This window comes from Sinocyclocheilus anshuiensis, unplaced genomic scaffold (assembly GCF_001515605.1).
Source record: "Sinocyclocheilus anshuiensis isolate Anshui unplaced genomic scaffold, SAMN03320099.WGS_v1.1 scaffold87, whole genome shotgun sequence".
In the NCBI taxonomy this organism is placed as follows: domain Eukaryota; kingdom Metazoa; phylum Chordata; class Actinopteri; order Cypriniformes; family Cyprinidae; genus Sinocyclocheilus; species Sinocyclocheilus anshuiensis.
The window spans coordinates 1,532,018-1,549,302 of record NW_015549609.1 but is presented as its reverse complement, the minus strand read 5'-3'; the positions used below and the strand labels follow the sequence as shown (position 1 = coordinate 1,549,302).

The 17,285-nt window shown below is 43.1% G+C and overlaps 1 protein-coding gene across 1 annotated transcript in view; it reads right to left on the bottom strand.

Annotated features, from left to right (window-relative positions):
• LOC107659103 (zinc finger homeobox protein 3-like) overlaps positions 1-17,285 on the bottom strand; it is a 164,859-nt gene that overhangs the window by 19,645 nt on the left and 127,929 nt on the right. The window contains exons 4-5 of the mRNA XM_016447931.1: positions 10,674-13,740; positions 7,103-7,599 (exon numbers count right to left, since the gene is read on the bottom strand). Coding sequence (XP_016303417.1) covers positions 7,103-7,599; positions 10,674-13,704 — 3,528 coding nt within the window. The 5' untranslated portion in view covers positions 13,705-13,740. The remainder of the gene's footprint in view (positions 1-7,102; positions 7,600-10,673; positions 13,741-17,285) is intronic.

Genomic DNA, 17,285 nt, shown 5'->3' with positions numbered 1-17,285 from the left:
CAAATGGCTGCAATATAACAAAGAGTGAAAAATTGAAGGGGGTCTGAATACTTTCCGTACCCACTGTATATATAAACACATCAAGTCAAGTGATCAAATTAGGCTATTAAGGGGTATTTTTGAGGACTGAGCAAATGTCTTCTCACTATGCCAGAGAGAAGTTGGAGGTGGAGGAAGAAGTTGAGGAGCTTCTGATTGGAGGGGTGTGGGTTGAGATTGCAATATAAATTATACAACTATAACATCTTTTACAAGACTGCGGCTGGCACTACTAAGATAAAACATTGATTAAGGCATGTTATAAAAAGACGAAGTTGCTAAAAATCTGGGCCAGGAACGTAAAAGTCAAGAGGTTCAAACCCGGGGTGTAATCCATGAACGCAAGAAATGCTGAGACGTACCAACATTGTGCCCTTGAGCAAGCCACTTAACTCCAGGGGGATTGTGCCTGTAGTAAGTGAACTTTTAAATTGCTTCAAAGCATCTACTAAATGTCAAATAACTACATAAGAAGGAGTCAGGTCAGTCCTGCACGTAAAATGCATGGCAGTGTAATTGCACTCCAGATAACTCATCAATTTAAAAAAAAAAAAGATCAGCTAGTCAGTGTGATGATTTCTACCTTTGAAGAACTTTTTTTTATATCTTTATAACTTCCACTCATTACCCTTTATAAGGTGTTTTATAAGACAGATATTCAGCGTACTAAAAAGAGAATTATAGAAGGAAAGGTTGCAAACATCAAGAGAAAACAAGGGAGAAGAAAGAAGATTTGGCTGGAGAACTGTTTAGTTTTCCAGGCTGGTTGGATTAAAGCTATTTAACCTTAAGAAGAGAGCAGCGGAGAAGGACCACCCACCAGCTTGTGACCCATGCTGGTTTGTTTTGTGCATGATGGGTATTTGCTTTGTTTATTAATTTTAAGGAGACAAAGTGTGGAGAAAGACGTGCAAAAGGGACGAGTGAGACACAGATGGATCGAGTCCTAAATATAAGGTGAAGGTAGGATTATGGTTTCAAATCAAATTGGGAATTTCAAAGACTGAGAGAAACATGCTAGCATGGTGTAAGTGATTTTAGGTGTGTTTTGGGGGGTTTCTTAAAGGCTCAAGTCAAAATAGTCCACTCCTGAATCAGTTGCTTTATTATTCTGGTCCTTTAGATATAACTTAAGTATCTTGTTTAATGTTTTTTTTATATTATCGTCTACCAGGCAAAAATTTTAAGTCTGATTACCTAGAAAAGTAATAGTATACCTACTTAACACACCACACAATTTGTGGTATCAGTTATGTCCATAGCTGAAACGTTGCGGGTGCAACGTTACCCTCCAAAGTTTCTAATACTTAGGGTTTGTTTATATTTCTGCCTATGACTACACATTCCTTACAAACTACCACACTCTTGCGCCTTCCTACAGTAGTGTAACATACTCTCTGATCCCTGTGTACACCCCAGTCCCTCATCAGTCTCCAATCCCGTTTGTGCTGATCAAGCAGCAGATAATAGGATCAACAGCTTCCTTCAGCAGTGGCAGGAGCATTGCTTAGTTGCTCTTGTCTGGCTGCCCAAAAAGAAAGAGAGGGGGGAGAAATCAAAACAAACAGCTATTACAACACAATAATATCTGCTCCTCAGCCTCTGCACAAAGAGATATGCTCTCTTGCAGTCCATTTCCATATCCCTGTGCCTCTCTCCCAACTTTTGTAATATAGGACAACATTTCAAAACTGCATGGCCTACCATGTGTATCTGGTTGGCTGCTGGTCCCTCCATTGAATGCACACACAGACACTTAGAGGTGCATATGTATGTGTAATCATCAGCTGCAGCTGTTCAATGGGTCAGCGCCTGGCCTTACTGAGGTGGGGGCTGAAGGAGTTGTGAAATTCCTGCAGACTTCCAGACGCAGCTTTAAGCCCGCCCACTACTCTACAAACCAATGTCACGCTGCACAACACCCCTCCCACGCTAACGGACAGCTCTCTCAGCAAAACTCGACTCCTCTTCTGGGGAAAAGCCCTCCACCCCTTGTCTTAAAGGGAGCAGAGCCTCTGTTTGGCTTCTGTGAGGCAGAGTTCAACACCCTATGGACAACCTGGTGCTGACATGGATCTACATCATTGAGATCTTATGATATAAACATATAAATATGATGTATACAAATCCAAAAGAGTCTTATAATTATAAACCTGGGCTCATATACGTTATATGGACTGTATCTTTGACTGGAGAGAGGCAGGATGTCTCAGTAGCAGCTCTGTGGATATGGAATGGGTGCTTTATTAGCATGGTACTACCGGTAAATCAAAGCTCAGCCCTTCCTGGAACAGCAGCAAACCTTTTTTCCCCACTGAGCACTATTACTGAACAATCACAGGCCAGCCATGATAATTAGCAGAGTATCTCTATCTAAACGAGCGCCTCTCTCTCTAGCGCTTTCAGACCTACTTTTCCCCCTCCCTCCCATCATATTTCTCTCTGTCTCTTCTCTAACTGATGTCTGGAGGGACTTATGGAGTTTGGGTGTGGCGCTCTCTCTGGAATAGAGGTTGAGCTTCACTGTCCACAGATGAAAGATATAACCACGAGCCGTACCAATAGTGGTAAAATGCTCCCTTGCGACTTTAACTCGAAATTACTCTGCACTTTTATTTGATAATAAAAAACAAACACAATCTTGCTGGAACCAGGGCATTCTCAGTCTATTTGTTTTTGATGATTGGAGTCTGTTACCCTGATGAGGACAAGTCATGATAAAAATCATAATCATTAATGAAGGGGGTCTGCATCATTGATTAGATTCTGATGTAAAAGGTAGAACGATACCTGAGAGGCACATTAATACCTTTCAGTATAGCTGCTACGGCTAATCCCCTTCTACGCATTACTATCTGTTTTGTTTTACTGTGTTTTTTCTTTGTTTTCTCCAGAGTGTAGACATTTTCCTTCCTCACGCCCCAGCTGATCTGGTTGGATTGCACTGGAGGGAAAAATAAGTAGAGAGTCCAAAATCCAGACGCTCTGCGCTGGCTCCTGTGCCGCGCTTGGAGTGCAGTCAAAGCGCTGTTAGCATAGCTGAGACACATCAACATATGCTACGGGGTTCTGTTTGCAGGAGATTTTGGGCAGTAATGAACAGATGGCAGAATGTGTGAGCATGTGTGTGTGTATTTGTACATGTACGGGGAGCGTGTAAATGTGTGCAGCACACAGTCTGTATAGTTTGTGTGTTTAATGGAGCGAGACCAGCACACTGGTGCTGGTGGTGCGGGGGTGAATGTTATGAGGCCTTTCTTGGGTAAAGATTCCCTATGTGATAGTGACGGCACTTTCTTCCTCTCTTTCCACGGCCAAGCGGCATCTGGAGTGGATTTTGTGCGAGCAGACACCGAAGAACATGATTACATTCAGTTAACTGTGCTCTAAACTGATTATGCATGTGCCAAGCTAATGGACTACATTTGCAAGAGGAAAAATAACATCCAATCAATCTCAATTACCCCAGATTGTACCGGCCCCTGAGACAAGGATGGTAGCCAGCCCGAAGCTCCTCCTCTTAGCTTGAAAGGCCTGCCTGGAAGACCTGCCTCTCTCCATCCTGTCTGGAGCAGAGAACCAAGTCTCAGACTCAAGGCTGGCTTGAGTGCAGCCCAGCACCTGAGAGATGCTTACTCGGCATGAACAAGAACTCAAATATCAAGTGAATGTGTCCCTTACAGAGTGGTGGTGTATACTTGTGTATATAAAAGTGGTGCAAGAGAAAATTGAAGGAAGAGTAATAATGCAGTATATGGATACTTAAAATCATCATGGAAAGGCATTTGCAACTCATGGAACTAAAATTAGCAAAAAATGTAGGGCAGGACTCAATCCTATCTGACAGGATTGTAAAAAGTCTCTTTATGACAGGTGGTTGGGGGAGTGGGGTTGCAAAATAAGAGGGTTTGTTAATGTTAGCCAAAAAAGCAAAGTCGCAAAAAGCAATTACATTTTCATGAAAGATTACAAAGATATATATTTTAATTGGAATAATGTGCACAGATCACGAAAAATGAAAGCGATTAGGGTTGTTCTCGATTTCTTGTGCACTTTCTCTGACTCTGAAAATTGAAGGTTCCACCAACAATTCAGAACTTGAGAAGCCTAAGCTTTGTCTTGACCTGGGTATCGTTGTACAGCCCATCTGCAAGTGCTTATGGGTGACTATCATGACATCATTCTCGCCACAAAGCAGCCAGTGAGCGGGAACTTGGAGGGAGCAGTAGAAGGTTAAAGTTCTTCTGAGATGAGTGCAAGACTGACTGACGGGTGTGTCTGAAACCAGAGAGGAACTCGGTCCTGTACCCCAGATACCAAAGTCGGGAAGCATCACCCCTGCTGTGCAGTGGTCTATGCGGTTAGAACAATTCTCCCAAGCTCTCCAAAGGCTTTCGGAACATTCCAATCCGTGGGGTTGTGGGGGAAGGTGTATTTTTAGAAAGCCCTAATATGTGCCGCATACCACAGACTCTCAAATTATCCCATCCAGCTTAGCCTTCAGTTTAAACCTTTCTTTTTAATTCCAGTAATTACAGGCTCCAATTTACGGAGCTGTGCACACAAAGGGCCTGTTTAATGCAAACCAGTTTGATCTGGGCAAAGTGTCCCAAGGATCTACCACATCTTAGAGCTTGTTTATGCTGACTTGATGATTTATTTTCTCCCAGCAGGAGGTCGAAAAATTTTGCATTTTGTATCAGATTTCATTTGGAGGGAATAAATAGTATGTTTTTCATTTTCCTTTCCTGTTTTACCACTTGTACAGTCAGCTTAGCTGAGCTAGCAAATCATACTGTTGGTGTCAGCCAGTCAGTATGTCTATCAGGGCTATAAATTCACTGCAAAGTGAAGCCTGTGTTATTGTGGGGTTAGAAACCCATGCTACAGCAAGACCTCAGCAGCATGTGCTTATCGTCCTCTAATCACATTTGTATGTCATGAAATACAGCTATAACTCAAACTGTGAATGTCTTAGTTTTGCGGGTAGGCCTGTCGCCACTGATGGAAGCTGCTTGTTTACAAGGCTGATGCTGTTGTCAGTCAACTCTTCTCTCTTCCTCTGTTCTGATCTGTGGGGTTTTTAGGGCTGAGGAACCATTTTAAGCAGCTTAAAGCTTACAAATTATCATGCTTGGATGTGTCGAACATTTCTAATCTGCCACAGAGTACTGAACATTCGCAGTTAGGCAGACTAGTCTCTTCTCTGCAAGCTCTCTTTCTTTTCAGGGAACGTCGGCAGTGGAAGGAATATTATAGTGCTTCTAAAACATGTTGGTGCTAACAGCATAGACATCATTAATGTAAGTATGAGGTGGATGCTGGAATTTCCCAGAAACAAACAAACAAACAAAAAACTGATCCATACAGCAAGATTAATTGCAGTTGGTGGCTAGATAAGATATGTTCTGCTATTTCTTGCCATTGATGCTAAAATTCCTGGTTTCTTGGGTTTCAAACCCTGCTTAGAGCTACATGAGGCCCATGACTACATCGATTCCTCCATGGGTCAGCCATGCACGTTAAGAGTCTTGTGTTACATATTTGAATCATTGTGGTATTTGTAAATACGCTCATTGCATGTTCCAGCTTGAGTATGGCAGAAAATTTCGGCTCAGGCTTGTCTGCTTTTATCACCAGATGCAGTGGAAGCTGGTTTATGGCCTTCCCCTAATCACCATTACAAACTAGTTCATCAGGGGAACAGCTGACCAAGAGTCTCTCAGCCCAGACCCAGGGTAATGACAAACCTTGACAATGCTAGAATATCTCTGATTGTAAAGGGTTCATAAACGGGAAACCTGCAATGAAGTCAATGGTGAACTGGACTTGAGTCTTGGTAAATTTATATCAAAATGTAACAACATAGCTCTGCCTCCTTTTCAGCTGCCCTCACTTAGGTGGTGCTGGCAGGGAAAGCAATGTCAACCAAAAGCCAAATAGCTATTAAGCCATTGTTTTAGGCTACGTTTGGTAAGGTTAATAGCCAATGGTGTCTGACCCTACCATTTTTTTTTCTCTTTAAATATTCAGTTTCACTCTGAAGTATGTTAGAGTAGGTTGCAAATGCATGTTGTCTTCAAAGATCCCTGAATAAAATGCAATAAAATGTATTGTATATTTTTGTTCACTCTCAAAGGTTTAACACTTGAGAAAGGAGTGTAAATAAAGGTCAAGTAAGCATGGGCAGTGATTTACAGCTGAAATGGGTGGTATGTGAGTCAGTAACTCATTGAGCATGTGAGAACAAGCGACAGAGAGAAAGAAAGGGAGCATTAAGGAGAGAAGTCCCTGTGTGCAGTCGTGCCAGTCTAAGTTAAACACAGCCTGAGCTAGGCTCGCAGAAACACAGGATAGGTGCCTAAATGGAATCAGGCCTGTTAGATTTATGGCCATTTGTTCAGAGAGTGTTCATCCATTGGCTATTATGGAATGATTAGAGTAGAAGGTGAAGCTCCAAGTCCGGTGAAAATCAATACGGCTGTCGAGAGCGATTCTGCCCTTCCCACTCCGAACGGTATTAGCACCAAACCTCTCTCTCTTCACACTTCTTCATCCTCTCTTTCAGCAATTTCATCAGCTGCCCTTCTCCCCACCCTGCTGACCTGCCATGTTCCTCCCTCCCTCTAAGTGTCCCTGTTCTCCCCTCTCCATTGCATGCACATTAGACCTTAACATACTGCACCGGGCCATCACTCATAGTTGGCCATAGAGATGGAAAGTGCTGGTCGATTCAGTCGTACAGTAGGCTGGATGTGTGTTTAAAACTCGTAGAAAGTCTAACCAGAAAGATGCTACCCTGTCTCTTCCAAGTTGATCGGAGTTTCTGTCCTAACCTCCCTTGAGAAGCTATAAGGCATGTTGTTGTAGTGATGTACTGGGTAGCTCTGCCCAAAGTGAAATCTTGTTGGTTCAAAACTTCCCTTTTCCTTAATTTTTTTAAAAACAAATTCTGAGATTGCTGAACAGAATTGTTGCTTTAAGTGTAGACAGAAAAATTACTTGAGGCTGGATTACTTGTCACATGGCACTTGGTTAGGGTAGGACCACCAGAGTTACTCACCTTGTACAGCTTGAGACTGGCCTCATGGCGGGAGTTGACCGTGTGCATCCTCAGTTTTTCCAGGCTGTTGGTATAGTAGTCACAGGCATTGCATTTGAGGTGCACAGGGTTGCCAATGGCCACGCACTTGAGGCGCCACTCATTGCCCTTGCCGCCCTCCTTGATGTGTGCCACCAGCTGATACTTCTGCACATGTTTGTCAGTCTTGCAATGCAGCTGAAAGTTGGCCTTGAGCTGTGTGGTGTAGTGGCACAGCTTGCACTGGTGTGAGTCGCCCACCACCGCTCTCCACTCCTCCTCTGGGAGCGAGCGCTCGGCGCTCATGTGCAGGCCAAGCACTTCCAGGTTGTCGGTAGTGAAGCGGTTGCACACAGCGCACTGGAAGAGTTTGAGGGAGGGGTCGCTGGTCTGGGATAGGCTTTCACCCAAGGTCATCAGCTCCTCTGAGACCAGCTGTCCCCCACCCAGGTGTACATCCATTGCAATGTCCCCTCCAACTGAGAACAGAAGACACAAAAATGATCACTGATCTGTCAGACAGAATATTGATCTTTCACAAGTACACTGTCTCTTTTCAAATACAGCATTTAGCACTACTTTTAATTTTCCATTAATTTTCATCTGAGGCAATAAGGGACATATGGACACATGGTCCAATACAATGTAACACTGAGGGTTGGGCATTTCATCTGTGCTGATTTTCCCTCCCTCATTAAAACTTCCTCAAATTACAAGAATGTCCTGGGAAACAGGGAAAAGGTGCATAGTTCAGCCTTTTAACAAAGAGTCATGTTTGTCTGTGCAGTCAAAGTGAATTTGCTCTCCAGGATAATGTGCAAGTGTGTATTTATCTACATAATTTTATTAAATCAAGATTATCCTTTCCTTTGTGCTCAGAGCAAGAGTAAGAAGAGAGAGAGAGAGGTGTGGATTTACACAGTCCTGCACTTTCATAGCCCTGCCATTAAATCAACTCCAGAGGCTGTGAGCAGAGGCACAAAAATAAAGTTATTCAATCATTACCGGAGATCTAAAGAGTGCTCAGGCTACATTACTGTAAATCAACTACAAGCATATTTTCACTAAAAAAATTATAAAAAATATAATATAAAAAATTAGATCTTCCTTCTTGAAGTCTTGGTCTTTCACCTCTGATTGGGAACAAATCGATCCTCCTGCTCGAAGTGTTTGAATTTAAAAAAAAAAATTATTAATGTATTTTTAAGGAATGAAAAGAAGGTGTGGGAGCCAAAGAAACTATAAATTCAACAACAGAAGCACAAGGTCTCAAAGAACAGCTTGAGGAAGATGCTAGAGGCTGAGATTTGGAGACGAGGGATGCATAGAAGCTGTTGCCTCAGTTCGCTGATCTTCAATCTGTCACTGCCCAGATTGAGAGCACCCACTGAACCAGTATGGCTTTACACTAAATTAATTCCAACAGCTCCTTTTATTTATTGGGGCAGCATGCAACCTGCTCATTTCACCATTACCTTCAGCTTTTAGTGCAGGGTTAGAGAGACCTCTGACAATCTCCTTCAAATCATTGTAAGATCCACCACTCTGAGGAAAACTATTTCTATTTATAATGCTTTCTCTTAATTTTAATCTCTTAATTTTATAAAATTCCTCCTTTTTCCTTTTCCTTTTTCAACAGTTTTTAGGCTTTTTTATGCCTCTTGTTGCCCTTGTCTTTTCAGGTTTGTTAAACTTCTCTTTAGTACTCTTACAATGTGCATCGATTAACAGTCATTTTCTTTTCTTTCCATAAACCTCTCATGTAAACATTTTTAAATCTGTAGGTTAAGTTCAGTATTCATGACCTCTTAAGCATGTCTCGTAAGAACATAATTTGAATATTTTGCTTTTGTCAGTCGATATCAATGTTTAAGTAGAGTAGAAAATGTTTTTATAATGGAAGCATTATGAAAAACACTGGAGGCATTAATCTGAAAGGTTTTACAAGTTGTACTTTATAAAAAACAAAAACAAAATTAATTTATATTATGATGACCGGAGTCCAGAGGTCTAATTTGTCACTTATATGCAAATACCTAAATCTGATAGCTTGTTGTGTGAGACTTTAAACATATGAAAGTGCACTGAACATTCCAGATTGTTTGTGTAATGACTCCACTCTTCTTTATAAGTCTTATGCCTGTCATTTCTTCCCTGTAATACGTTTATTGAACATTTCCTCACCGGAAAACCAACCAAATCGTTAGAAGAGGGAGGATTAAAAAAAAAAAGAATTAGTCACAGCAATCAATTCCTGTTTGTGTCTTTGAACTTGCAACAGTTTGAAACAAGTCTGTGCAAATTGTGGGCTTATAACTGGCATGCCAAATTCTCTACTATGCTGCTGAATTACCCTCACTAGGCCCCTTTTCCTTCCTTTTTTGACTATGGTAAAGTATATAGCTGCAATTACAAAAGCAGGAAACAAGGACAAGCTGGTATGCAGTGGTAGTTGCATAGTATTGACATGAAAACAGTGATGTTTAGTATGAGCCAAGAGGACAGGGCCATGTGGAACACTCACCTGGCCCCAGTCTACTCCGTCACACTATCTTTCACAAGAAACACAGGGGCAGCAAAAGGGGGGATTTCCCAGCCAATCTGACCCAGATAGAATGACACATAAAGATGCGAAAAATAAACCGAAGCTTGAGTGTTAAGAAGATGTGTGTGCCTGTCTTTCCTACTCGCTCACGCCCTCTTTTTCTCTGTGTGCCAGTGTCTGAGTTGCAGAAGCTGAAATCTCCAAGACTAGTAAGCACTACGTGAATATGCTAAAACTACATTCTCCTAAACCTAATGTACCAGCTATGCTTTTTTTTTTTTATGTGTCAGCCTTGATACAAACACATATAGTCAAACTATTTTCTTGTTTCAGGCATTAAACCAAGCATGATATCTACATTAAAGAATCATGTCTTTATTTCAAGAAAGCTACATACTGAACATGTTGCCACAGATTTTTTTTCTTTATGCTGTAAATCAGGTTAAATACTTGTCACTCAAGTCAATTCAAGACTGAAGAGTGCACCTTTCATAAAGCATGTTGACTTCTCCCCCCACTCCACACATTTTGCTTTCTGTACATTTAGGTAAGTGGCCTTTATCTCTCTGCATACTGACACTCGCTTCCCTTCAAATACATTTCAACCTTGCATGTGCCTATTTCTCTCTCCCTCACTCACCTTTTTCAAAGTTGTTTAAGAGAGTGGGTGAATGTTAAACAAGGAAGGTGTGCCTGAAGGCTACAGGCACAGACAGAGCTGTCAGCATGGGGAAATACAGTGTTTGTAGCATGTGTTAGTATGGGTGGAGATAATAATGTTAGCAAGAGGGGGGGGCGGACTAAAATATAACATAGAATTTTTAAAAATAATCTATCACCCATACAAGATAAAAAGTCAAATAGTTTAACAGGAATGGCATGGTTTAAATCAACATGAAAGGCTCTTATATGTCTTTAAGAAATTACAGATGAATAGTTAAACACAGAGACAGTGCTCAAAACCCACATGAACTGCCATATGTGTTATCTGTAACTCATTAAACTCACCTAGTGCTGGGGCCAGAGCCGCCATGTTGGGGTCCAGATGAAAACTTCCAAGCAAGAACTGGGCATCAGCTCCAGATGGGTCCATCTTAAGGCCCGGTGGCAGGCTCATGTTTTGGGTCAAGTAGTATTGGTACAGCTCAGCCTCTGAGGGTGAAGGCATGGCACCTAGACCAAGCCGGCCATGCTGCATTTGGGTCATGTTCTGCTGAAGCAGCATCATGTTGTGCATGTGTTTCTCGCTTGTCATATGGATGCGCAGGTTACGTGCTACATTTGTCTCATAGTCGCACACCTCACACCGCCAGGTGGGCTTGCTTTTTGGCTTGGTAGGTGAAGGGGCACCACAGGGCCCTGCCATGTGGGTGGAGGACTGAGCTGGATGATGGTGGTGACTAGGATGATGGCTGCTGGCCTGGGTAGCAGAAGAAACAGGTACCACCCCTCCAGGTGCATGCCCAAACACCTGTTCACCAGCGGTTGGAATAGTTCCTCCATTTTGTAATGTCTGCATGTTGTTAAGATGCTTGTCAGACTGCATATGAATGCTTAGGTTGCCTTTGGTGGTAGTGGAATAGTTGCAGACCTCACAGCGGAAGGGCTTGTAGCCACAAGTGTAGCTCTCCCCACGGGCAAGGCGAGGGTGACTCTGTCCACTGGTGCAGTATGCACAGGAGCTTCCAGAGTCAGGGTGCTTTTCCTTCATGTGGGCCTCCAAGGTCTGCTGGTATTTGTAGTGCCAGTTGCACTTGGGACACTTCAGTGTCTTGCACGAATTCCGTGAGTGCATCATGGTCATATGGCCACCCAGTGAACGAGAGGAGCCTAGGACAGTATCACACTTCGGGCACTCCACCCCACTCCCTCCACTGCCCCCAGCCCCATGGTTCTGGGTGCATTCACTCATTCCTGACATGTCACAAGCAGCTGTGTGATGGAGGTGCGTGTGAGCATTAGGTGAAGGGTGTGGGTGATGGTGGTGAAAGTGGTGGTGGTGGTGGAAGAGGGCACCGTTGTCCTCATCTCCCTCTGCTGGGCATTCATTTGGTTCAGGAGCAGTGGCACTATCTCGATTGGCACTTTCCTCAGCAGCAGCATTGGACGCAAGAGGGGAGGACGTGCTCTCAGAGGAACATGCGGCCCCATCCTCTTCGCCCCCTCTGCCGGCTATTGCCGCGGGGACTGTAGACCCCTGGCAGTTAAAGCTCAGAGAGAGACCTGAAGTTCTCCCTCCACTGTCTGCAGCCATCCAATCCTCTGACCCTCTGACAGAAGAGGAGGACATGGAAGCAGAGGCTTTGCTGCTGAGTGCAGGGCTGGCTGCAGAGAGACAAGCAGAAGGCTGGAGAGCGCTACTAGGCATTAATAAAGGAGATTTGGAGATGCTTTGGTTTGAGACAGCCAGTTCCCCCACAAATCTGCCACCGCTGCTGCTATTTCCACTACAGGCCACCGTAGTGACTTCATCCTCTACCTCTTCATCCTCTTCTTCTAAAAGAAGCTCATCCTCTTCCTCTGAGGCCATCTCCTCACCGTGAAGGAGAGCCTTTCTTTCACAGGTTTCTGCATCCCCATCCTCCCCTCTATGAGTCCCCTCTTTCACCACAGACCCCTCTGTTCTCCTACCCTGCTTGGACAGAGTGTTGGAGTCTTTGGCTGGGCCTGGGGTAGAGGTATGGGAGGTTTTGGGGCTGCCAAAACCCCCCAGCCTGAGGAGGGCTTGTTGCTGGAGACCCGAGTCAGAGTCTTTTTTGAGGAGGTTATCACCTACCTCACTACTGCTGCCCCCTTCTAAATGAACCCCACTGAACATGCCGTAGAAGCTCTGGCCTGAGTTCATGGGTACCAGGGTTGGCGGTGGAGGAGAGTTTTTATTTTTTGGTTCTAGGAAGCTAATGAGTGGTTCTTTGTCTTTCCCAATGCCCTGTATAATCGCCGATGCATGCTTGTGGCCTAAGAGCCTGCGCTCGTCCTCACATAGGGTCATGCGATGGTCATGGACTGCATGAGTGACAAAGGAGCGTGCGTAGCCGAAAGACAACTTGCAGAGGAAACACATGAGGATGGGCTTGCCTTTGCCATAAAGGGCCAGGCCGTCAAATTTGGAGAAATCCACGTTGTTGGGAACATCTTTGGATACACAGGATTTCTTGGCAGACCCGTCACTGTTCAGGTAATCCTTGTTGCTTTTGTGCCGCACATCAAAGACGCGGAAACTGTGCAGGACAGGACTGAAGCCTACCAGGGTTGAGGTATTGGGGAAACCTTGGTCTGAGGAGCCGAACCATTTTCCGAAAGACGAGGCTATATGAAACGTGTTGATGATCTGAGGGTACACCGAAGAAGAGGTCCCCGCAGGTTCCCCTGGTTTTCCCCCACTGGGGAGAGAGTTTGAAGGGAGCAGGCCTGGTTCCATGCTCCCATCGCTTTGGATCAGCTGGCTGAGACTCTCCACAATGTAGGCAGAGCCATCAGGCTGGTAGACTATCTCTCCAGCCAGGTTTTCCACATCACTACTCTCCTCTTCCTCCTCTTCTTCGCTCCCACTCTCAGTGGCTCCCCTCCGATGGGAGGGCTGTTGCCGCATGAGCATGGGCATGCCCCCTCCACTTGGCATCATAGGCACACCAGGGAAGGGCTGCAGACTAGGAAAACAGCTATCAATCTCCATTTCATCCAATTCTTCCAAGTCTTCGTCCTCTTCTCCACAGCTCACTCCTTCCTGCTCCTCCTCCTCTAACCCCTCTCTTTTGGGGTGCAGCCGTCTGGTAGTGGAATTATCGCTGGCAGCCTGTGACAGTGTTTGCTGCTGCTGTTCACTTACAGCCTCACAGGTTGTGCTAGGATTCTGGAGCTGGGCTGAGTGGGGTGCAGAGAGAGACAGGGGCTCCAAGGAAGGGGACTGGTTACACGGTGGGACCTGTGCGTTAGGGTGATCGTTCCAGGGTTGTGGATGGTGCTGCTGCTGGGATGTGGTGGAGGAGCCAAGCCCATCGTCTGTCCCCGAAACCACGGGAGACTCACAGCTTTCCATGCTGATGCCTACATGAGGCGTTCATCGCATCCAGGCCTGATGAGAAAAAGAGAGAGAGAGACAGGTGTAAACTACTGCTTGAAATGTACAATGCCTTGTGAAGTCTTGTGAAACTGAACATTCAACCAGACATACAAAGCGTCTTGATAAATGGTGAAGCTATGTACACGTACAGTGAGTGGGGAGCAGCTTAATGTATAGTAAATTAGATGAGAAACAAAAGTCTGAGATATAATGGTGGAAAATGACAAAGTGCTCATTAGGTTAGATTAGGTACTTAAACACAATACCTCAGACAAGCACTAATAAGGCAGCTCAGATGCCTCATCCTGTCATATCAGCCAGTTACCATCTTTTATCTAGACCTTCCACACAACACCCGGAGTCTTCCATGTTCCAAATCCTGCATACATTTTTTTTAATTAACGATGAGTATGAGAAACACAGTAACAGAATAACTTAATGGATAAAAAAGCTCCATTGTGCTGCTAATTAGACACAGTGAAACCCACCATCAGCACATGATCCATCTCACACCCGAAGAAATAACTGAAGGTTACAAAAATATATTAGCCATGCTGTTTTAAGACCTCCATTATAGAAAGATCCCACACACAGAACACACTGCATGAATAGATCATGCCCATATGATGCATTTAGAAGATGTGTACATGCTTTTTACAGCAAGCATTTTTATTTATGTATATAAATACACACAACAAAGAAATAAAGATTTGTTTATATTATTTTTTAAGCTCAAAATACAACTGCAATGTTGGTACTTCAAATTATGTATGTATAGATCTAGCATCCAATAATATGCATGCTAAAGCCCCGTTCACACCAAGGACGATAAATATAAAGATAACGATAAAGATAGAGTTCTAAACATCATTCTCAATATTAAAGAATAGCAGAGTCCACACCACAACTATAACGATAAAGACAAAGAGAAACGATATAGTTGGAATCACTTTCAAAACGATTTTTCTCCAGCTGATGAACGATAAAAAATTGACAGCCAATCAGAATCCATCCTGCTGTAACGAGCTCAAAAATTTAAAGCGGCAGACGCGCATGCGCTTAGAATAAACAGACGATATCGTTCGCTGGTGTGGACGCTAATATCGTTATCTTTATAGCTATCTTTATAGTTATCGTTCTTGGTGTGAACGGGGCTTTAGCCTGGTTTTAAACACTCCTCTGCCTCTGAAATAATAAATGAGAGTGAACTTTCCAAAGGGGAGTGCTACCCTGAGCAACAAAAGAGCCATGAGCAGGCCACAATTTCAAGCAGGCGATAAAGGAGATAAAATGATAGCAAGAGATACTGCTGAGCTAATAATTTTAATAAAGGTATGCAGGCAGCATTGATTAAAGGGGACAACCAGACTGAAACCAATAACTCTGGCCTGCCCTTTCACCCTCCATTGCTGAATATTACATGAGCAAAGTTTCCCGGCAGCACGCTAACCACCGCATCCTGCCTGATTAGCACATTGACTGTCTCTACTTGATTTATTTACTTACTTACTTAGGGATGCAAATTTCAGCAGCGATCAGACTCTGTGTCTGCAGCCCCACCCCCAACAAATGTATTAACATGAGTGTATTTGGCTGGGGAGATTGATAATGTTTGACTCCCTCTTCATGAATGTCTGATGAAAATTTGACACCCCTCAAGTCCTGCCCACAAAGCCACCCGCTCCCTCCCCCACCCATGTCAAACAATGACCATGTTTTTATTTTGTGTGTGTATTTTGCTAATTATGTTGGTTTAATTCAATATAATTAAGTGTTACACTATTATGAAGTCAATCAGCAACAATGTTTAAATTCAACAACTGACAGAAGTCCAAAAATAACATTCCAGTAACCTGTTTCTATTATGCCCCCCTCAACGCTGCTGCAGCATTATGGGATTGTGTGTAATAGATAGAGTAAAGAACTACTTAAATTGTTAAACATAAACAGCTAAAGGATTATGACTCAGGCAATCACAAATGGTCATTCCTGAAAATCTGCCATGATACGCTTTTCATTTAAAGCAAATGAGATGGTTTCCTTTAAAGAATTAAACAGTGCTAGAGAGTGGCGGCCCAAGCCGTCTGGGCGCGTCTGCTTACAGAAAACAGGATTGCCCTTTAAAATGGAGATGGTCTAATTCAATAACCTGCACTGGTTACTGATGTGCAATAGGATTGTCTGGAGTCTGCCAGTCGCAGATGGGCGGGCAGATATAATGTAGTTTGTCCGCTCAAGGTCTGCTTCCAAAGCAACACCTGTTTAAATAATCTTTAAATCTCTCTCCTAACCTAACGAAAGCTCAGACAGAGAAGCAGAAGCATACAGGAAATGCATATTAGGCCTTTCTCTCACCTTATACAAGCACCTTCTGCCAGTCAAACACTCCATAAAAACAAGTATAAAACATTGTTTCCTTTATATCCTACACATTCTGTCATCAAGGGCTCATCTTCACTAAACAATCTGCACTTCATGCACAATCATGAAGTTATGAGGCAGGAATTCCAGGGTTTCTTAGAGGAACACAGAAACTCTTCTAAACTCAAATTAAGCAGAATAGAAAACATTCCCTCTTAACCTGCCAAACAAAGAACATAAGGTGTTTAATGATTGAAATGAAAACTGTCAGAAGCTGGGTCTGGATGTCATTTAGAGGGGATAGAAAATTAGATAAGTTTTTATTTATGGGCCTTTTCATTTGGTGGGATTTACTGGCTGAGCAAGGATGGAATTAAAGGATAAGGACCCGTCTGATTATAAGCACGCACATTCACCTGCCCAGGGGCCAGGCCTCCAGACGCCCAACGCTCCTGACCCTCTCCTGGGGAATTAACTCCTGCTCGGCGCCAGCTGAGAACTGCCTGACCCCCAAGGGTTAGGGCGCTTACTGAAAAATCAATGGCATAAATGCTAGGCAAGTTACAGGAAGATGTGGGAAGGGAAGGTTCCTATTGATAAAGCAGGGAGGGCCTCCTGATATTGCACAGAGGGATGTATTCACTGAAGCTGGGTGAGAAGGCTTCATCTTTGAAGAATAAGCCAACTGAATCGCATATATATGTGGAGAAACTGTTCACCCCACTGCTGCATTATCAATCTTAATGCTAAAATGCCTGAGTTTTGCCTAGTTAAAAATAAAACAGAAACTACAACTAAAACATACGTGAGCTGACAGAATATTTGTGTCAATCTGCACATGACGTAGCTGAATACATGAGCAAAACGCATACAGTATTTATGTATGTAAGGACAATGAGGAAGATTTCTGCAGCAGTGCTCTTTATTCATATTTGTTTTCATAACATTGTCTTATTCTCCTCCCATCATGTCTCTCATCCAATCAAAACAAAGAAGCCAACAGTAAATATAGTTATTCAGTAAAAAAATATATATAAATAATACATCTAAACATAATATAATTATAAATAATTATATCTCAAAATAATTATCTCTAAACTCTAAATAATAATAAATATAATTAAATAAATGTTATATTTTTTTGTTGACAACATGTTGATTGTTGTTTACAATATAATATAATATAATATAATATA